The 7,151-nt window shown below is 39.9% G+C and overlaps 1 protein-coding gene across 2 annotated transcripts in view; it reads left to right on the forward strand.

Moving 5' to 3' along the window:
- ACTR6 (actin related protein 6) overlaps nucleotides 1-709 on the forward strand; it is a 31,399-nt gene extending 30,690 nt beyond the window's left edge. For both annotated transcript variants that reach the window (XM_022600046.3, XM_022600045.3), the window contains exon 11: nucleotides 2-709. In XM_022600046.3, the coding sequence (XP_022455754.1) occupies nucleotides 2-131 (130 nt within the window). In that variant the 3' untranslated portion in view covers nucleotides 132-709. The remainder of the gene's footprint in view (nucleotide 1) is intronic.
- The last annotated feature ends 6,442 nt before the right edge of the window (nucleotides 710-7,151 follow it).

A 7,151-nucleotide genomic window follows, 5' to 3' on the forward strand; every position in this document is an offset into this window, starting at 1 on the left:
GCCCTATTACTTATGCCTGGGAAGGTGGAAAATTGATATCGGAGAATGATGATTTTGAAGATATGGTGGTAACAAGAGAAGATTATGAAGAAAATGGACATAGCGTCTGTGAAGAGAAATTTGATATTTAAGAAACGTTTCTGAAAGTTTTGACTGTGACAAAGGTTTAATTTTCAATGTTCTTTTTAAAGGAAGTTAAGGACCTGTGTTAACTTTCATCCTAAGATAAGATAACATCTTGAACTTATGTAAATACTTTGATCCATGGCTGATTTTCAAAGGTTTCTTACCTAGGTTAGTAAGTAAACTGTAACTCAGCCCAAATTTTCATTTAGGAGCTAGACTTACTATAACAATGCTTATGCTGTTTCCGAGACTAAGTTATCTTTCATTAGAAGATGAAAGAGTGAGTGTATTTTAAGTTTAATTCTTTATAGCTAAGAGCACAAACTTAACTGTCTCACTGGTCAGGTTTCCTTAGAAGGTAGTTTTGTGTGACTGACTAGGAATTGGCCAGAGTATTTTCAGGCTGATAAGATTTCTCTCTTTCTTCTAGAGCTAAGTATTTTATCTTTTAATTGTCATTTTTATTTGTATATACTAAAGTTAGAAAAACTAATCTATGTGTATGTAATGTTTATTTTTTACTTAGCCTAAGTTTGAAAGGATGAAGACCAAAGCCAATTTATTAAAGTGTTTTTGGTCAGTACTGTGTTGTAGAAATGTATTATTTCACTCATAAAAATACTATACCATTTTTTAGGATGAAATTCTTGTGTCATTGGGCTCATGAATCAAATTCCTGCCAATCTCTTTACCTTAGCTTGGATCATGTGCCTACCCCATGGCTTCAGGGATTTTAACAGCCCTACTAAGATAGCCTAGAGTGAAAGAAGGTAGTTTCCCAAAGGAAAATTAAGGTGAAGAGACAGATGCTGGGCACGGTGAAAGAGCTGTCCACTACAATTATATTTGGATCATATGGACAGCGACTTAATGATTTTTTGACTTTACAATGGTGTGAACGCAATATGCACTCATTAGAAACTGTTCTTCAAATTTTACACTTTAATATTTTCCTGGGCTAGCGATATTTGGTATGTTTCTCTCTTGTGATGCTGGGCAGCGGCAGTGAGCCACAGGTCCCAGTCAGGGTAAACAACCAATATGCTTACAACCATTCTGTACCCACCAACCATTCTGTTTTTCACTTTCAGCACAATATTCAATCAATTATGAAATATTCCACACTTGATTATAAAATAGGCTTTGTGTTTGATGATTTTGCCCAACTCTAGGCTAATGTAAATATTCTGAGCGCGTATAAGGTAGGCTAGACTAAGCAAGCTATGGTGTTTGGTAGGTGAGGTGTAGTAAATGCATTTTTGACTTAATCAAAGATCTGTATTAGGTTAGGGCCTGGTCAGTCCTTCCTAGACCTAGGCTAGTTACATTACTTGTTATCATTGCAGAGTTGCAATTTGATTGTGTTTGTGTGATACCCAGGTACTAGCATATAATCTGTGGAGAGTGTAGCAAAAAGATGCTGGTGGCATAAAAGAAGTTTTTGCAACCATACAGTGTAACAGTGTAACTGTGCTAGAATTTCAGGGTGAGGCAGTTAGAGTTATAAAGGTAAGTCACCATTTAAAGGGCTTTCCTTGACTTACCAGGACCTCATCTTGCAGGCAGAATACTATCATCAACAACCAAGATGTTTTTCGTATGAGGAACCAGGGCATTCCTCAAAGCTGCATTTCCAAAACATGCCCTAGCTTGATGTTTCCCATTATGTTCTGCTGAGAATAATGTGTGTGTCACATGCTTACTACAGTACACTAATTTCTGTTCACGGTGTAGGTCTCATAGTGCTCATTTTTGAGACACTAAAAATTCATTTCTGAAATTAATGAACATAGATGCTAATCGTTTATCTCTAGCCTTGAAGCTCCCATCAATTTTAACACCTGCCTAATTTTGAAACTTTATTGCTAGAGATAATGTTTTAATATTATACAGTAAGTTGACTTCAAAGAGAACATTTAACATTATCTCTAAATAATAACAAGGTTATCTATTTTTGAAAGATGTTAAAGATCCTGATATGAGATTCACTAGAAGTATTGAGCGAGAACTTAGCCACATTAGAGTTTATAACTTTGTGCTGCAAATTGCATGCATGGAAACAGTGTTCTAGCATTGGCCATGCATAATATACACCTTAAGACAGTAGAGGATTAGGGTTTACATCAATGACTAATCAAGATAGGATAATTCTCTCCAACACTTTTCTATCTTGGTTTTGAATTTTTTAATTCAGTGGTGACTGGCTTGACGTGGCAAACTGATCGTGTTCACCTACTTTACCTGTCCGAAATCCCTTTAAACAATTTCTAGTGGAGGAATGCACAGGGAACACTTACTTCAGTGCTTTTTGTGATATATTATGTCTCAAGCTGGGTTGGTGGGCACATGGGTATGCATTATATTAGAATCTTTATTGTGTGCATGAAATAGTTCATATTATATTTTGATAGTAGAGTAAATCCTTAAGTGGACTCTAGGAAATAAAAAGGGTGGCACTGATGAACAAATGTGGAAGAATTCCTAAAAGATGGAAAACAAATGGGATTAGGTTGTTAGAGAAACAAGAAAACCTATGTCCCAGATCAGGGCAGGAGGAAACTACTAGAGACGTAAGAGCAATTCCAGAGACGTTTTAATTCAGGACAAATAGAGGAGATCATGGATTAGACAGTAAAAGAATGAATTGGAAACACTGAGCCCGACTCCCTTTTTTTTGTTGGGGGGGGGCGCTGTGCTGCCTGGATTGCAAGATCTTAGTTCCCCTACCAGTGATCCAACCCCAGGACCCTGTGCTCCGCAACGGGAGAGGCCACAACAGTGAAAGGCCCACGTACCGAAAAAAAAAAAAAAAAAAAAGAATGACCCCTTGGGGGACTTCCCTGGCAGTCCAGTGGTAGGACTCGGTGCTTTCACTGTAGTGGCCTGGGTTCAAGCCGGGAATTAAGATCCTGCAAGCTGTGTGGTGTGGCCAAAAAAAAAAAAAGTCCCCTTATGGAATAAAATTTTAAAAATTTTATAAGTAACATTCTGTAAGAGATTGGTGAGGCAGTTGCATCCATTGCAACAAGAATAGGTTGCTGTACAGGGAACTATATTCAATATCCTGTGATAAACCATAATGAAAAAGAATATATATGTGTAACTGAGTCACTTTGCTGTAGAGCAGTAATTAACACAACATTGTAATTCAACTATACTTCAAAAATAGGTTGCTATAACAGGTTCCAGATGCGCAGGCTCAGCGGCCATGGCTCATGGGCCTAGCCGCTCCGCAGCATGTGGGATCTTCCTGGACCGGGGCACAAACCCGTGTCCCCTGCATCGGCAGGCGGACTCTCAACCACTGCGCCACCAGGGAAGCCCCGAACCTATGTACTTTTATGCCAGTTTGCTGAAGAGTGCACAGTCCTGGAGGAACGTGACAGGTTAAGGAGAATGACGTAATCGTAATAAACTGGGGAAAACTTAGCAAGGTCTGTTTGTTTAGATTCTTCTTGGCCTCCCTTTGTCTTTGGAGCTAAGGATACTCCTTTCCTCTGGGTACAAGGAGGGCATCTCTCATATGAGGGTTTTATGGCCAGTTTCAGGGAGGAAGGACAAGGGGGAAGTAGGTCAGAGTGATCCTCCTGCTTCTGCATTTTCTCAAGCCCTTTCAGCTTAAAATATTCAATATGTCAGGTGCCATATTTTGGGGTAGTGTGTCCTGAGCCCTATCAGAAGCATGTGCAAAACATGGACAAAGAATTTCATGAACACGAGCAGTGTTTTTTCACTGCTCTGTGAGCTGTCTTAGCATGTACAGTCAACCAATCAACCAAGCCTCTCCCTAGGCTGATCTACAGATGGGGACACCTTAGCCTCCAGACACACGAAAGCAACTGTCAATCAGGGTAACCTTTGAAATCCTAAAGCCCATTAATATTAGGGGGTTTGCCTATTTTCACTATAAACACAGCTTCACTTAAACACACCTATGGTGACACCTGGTATTACACTGCCTCTGAAAACTTAAAATCCTACACCTAACTCTATTCAGAATCTACTGTCCTTCAAATAGTAACACAATAATAACTTACGGGAATTCGCTGGTTGTGCAGTGGTTAAGAATCCACCTGCCAATGCAGGGGACACAAGTTCGAGCCCTCGTCCGGGAGGATCCCACATGCCGCGGAGCAACTAAGCCCATGTGCCACAACTACTGCGCCTGCGCTCTAGGGCCTGTGAGCCACAACTACTGAAGCCTGGGCGCCTAGAGCCCGTGCTCTGCAACAAGAGGAGCCACCACAATGAGAAGCCCTCGCACCGCAATGAAGAGTAGCCCCTGCTCACCACAACTAGAGAAAGACCGCGCGCAGCAACAAAGATCCAACCCAGCCAAAAGTAAGATAAATAAATTTATATTTAAAAAAATAGCTTACAATGAGTGCTTACCATGTGTCAAGCTTTTTGTACTTTTTCTCATTATATCTTCAATGTTCTAAGGTGTAAGTGTGCAGGTATTATTATTAACAGCCCTGCCTTATCGATAAAGAAACAGAAGCTTGGGCCACACGGCTGAGCTAGGATCTGAACCTGGGATTGTCCCACTCCCAGGGTTTGGGATCCCTATACTATGCCATACTGCCTTTAGCTCTGTCACAACTCTCGTCAGTCTCAGAGTGATGTGCCATTTTTCTTTGTTCATCATCTCTTTTTTCCCATCCTGAGTCAGACACATATCTGATCATCTGAGCCACTTTCTCACTAATTTGTGTCCTCAATTTTCTTGCACTCCAATCTTTCTGCAACACCTGACAAAGCAAAATTTCAGCCCTTAATCAATGCTTGAATCCACCTTTTACACTTGAACATTCAAGTAAATAAGTGCTGCTGAGAAAATTACTGTCCAAATTGGCATCACTAAAATTTATAATCTACTTCATCAGGATCCTCAGAATTACTCATCAGTCCATTCATTTGTCTTTTCTCAACTGCTTTTCCCATTCCCTGTCTATTTCAAACTGTTCCCTTTTTCTCATGTCATCCATTCAATGGTCCCCCTACAACTCCTCAGACAATAGGGTCTCCTCCTCCTACTTTGTCAAGGAAAATGGATTCATCATTTAATTATCTTCAACTTTCTACCTTGGACCTACATATTTATTTATATCCATACACACTATCAACTTTACTCTTCATATCCCTCCCCTGTTCAAGGAAAACCCTTGGTCCTGTGCCCTTGAAGGCATTTCCTCCTGCCTCCTCCAGGGCCTGGCTCCATCAGTAATCTCTTTTGACCTCTCAGCGGGTCATTATGCTCAAATCTCTGGCTTGATTTAGCATCGCCCCAGTTATTCCCAGCTTCTCTCTTCCCTTATCATAGATCCACTCTTTAATCTCTCACCCATTCATTCCTTTTCATCCTACTTGCAACCTGGCTTTTGCCTCTCAAGCTACTAAATCAGCTCTCACTAATTGGCTCCAGAGAGTCCAGAGCAGTCCTGATCTGCTGCCACATGCAATCCGCCTCTTTAAAATGTTACATTTCCTTGGCTTTACGAGGACAACTTCACCTCATTCCCCTTCTAACATTCCTTCTCTGTCTCAGTCATAGGTTCCTCTTTACTCACCCCTTGATGATTAGTGTTCTTTAATGTTTTATCCTGGACCTCTTATATTGCTCAACATACTCTAAATGACCTCAATTTCCACATGCTCCCAGATATTTAGTTTTAGTTCATATCTTTCCCCTGAACTTCAAAATTGCACATCCAGTTGCTCTGCTGAAAATATCAACCAGAATGTCCCACACATATCTTAAATCAAAAGGTCAAAACAGATTCAATCATTTCCCTACACATGTTCCTCTCCTCTGTTTTTCTATCTGAATTGGTGGCAGTCACCTCACCTGGAAACTTGAGAATTATCTTTGAGTCCCCTTTCTCTCGGACCCCCAGATGCAATCAAGTGTTGCCAATTTTACCTCCTAAATATTTCTCAAACCTGTCCCCTCCCTCCGTCCCTCTTGTCTCTGCTACAGTACAGGCCTGCATGATTTCTCACTTGCACCATTGTAGTAGTCTCCTAAGAACTCTGCTTCCAGTCCCCCTGGCCAACCCATTCTCCAAACTGCTGCTAAGCACTATCTAAAATATAAATCTAGCCGTATCACTTTTTAAAAAATAAAAAATGCCTCCCCAGCTGCCTAGTGAATTCCTTGGCTGCTAAATGAGGCCCTTCAAGATCTGACATCTATTTCTCTAGTTTCAATTCCTGCCACCGCTCAGCTGTAATTTCTAGCCTGTACCTATTTTTGCTCACAATGTTCCTCCTGTCCAGAATATCTTCCCCTTCTCCACTCCTCTGGTTTAGCTTGCATCTAGTTCTTTAAGACTCCCACTAGGTATCATCTCCTCCACAAGCCTAGCCTAATGCCCTCAAACTAGGTCAGGTAATCCTCCTCCTCTAGTCTTCTATAACCTCCTCTGGCTTGAACATATCCCTCTTATATTTTATTATGATTGATTTATAAATGGTTGTCTCTCTCATACTTCAGTTATTTCACTGAATTAATTTATTCAACAACTATCTATTGATATCTATAACTACTAAGTGCCAGGTGCTTTTAACATGGAACATAAACTTATTGCAAGCAGGGGCATTATCTTATACATCTTGTATTTTGCGGTGCTTATACAAAGTCTGGCACAGAGTAGATCTTCAAAATGTTTAGTGAATAATTGAATGGATGAATATTTGATATCAGGAACATTTTAAATCAAGACATGAATTTCAAATAATCAATTCAAGCATGCAGAAAAGAGCATACAACACAAAACACAGAGGAAATTAAAAAATTCAATTAAGTTGTATACTGATAATCATCTGACAATTTTACTGAATAAGGGATAAACTTCAAGAAGAGACGAGAGTTAAGCTATTTAGGGAAAAATATTATCAGATAACTCTTCACTTCCCAAGTGCTTATAGCACACGGCACAATGCAAAGCACTTATATTCATTATCTCCCTTTAAAGCATATTGTTGAATAAATGTTGGATGGAAATAAATGTTAAAATGCCTAC

The sequence above is a fragment of the Delphinapterus leucas genome, chromosome 11 (assembly GCF_059928025.1).
Source record: "Delphinapterus leucas isolate spDelLeu-1000000601 "Yukka" chromosome 11, BTC_Dleu_Yukka2, whole genome shotgun sequence".
Classification (NCBI taxonomy): domain Eukaryota; kingdom Metazoa; phylum Chordata; class Mammalia; order Artiodactyla; family Monodontidae; genus Delphinapterus; species Delphinapterus leucas.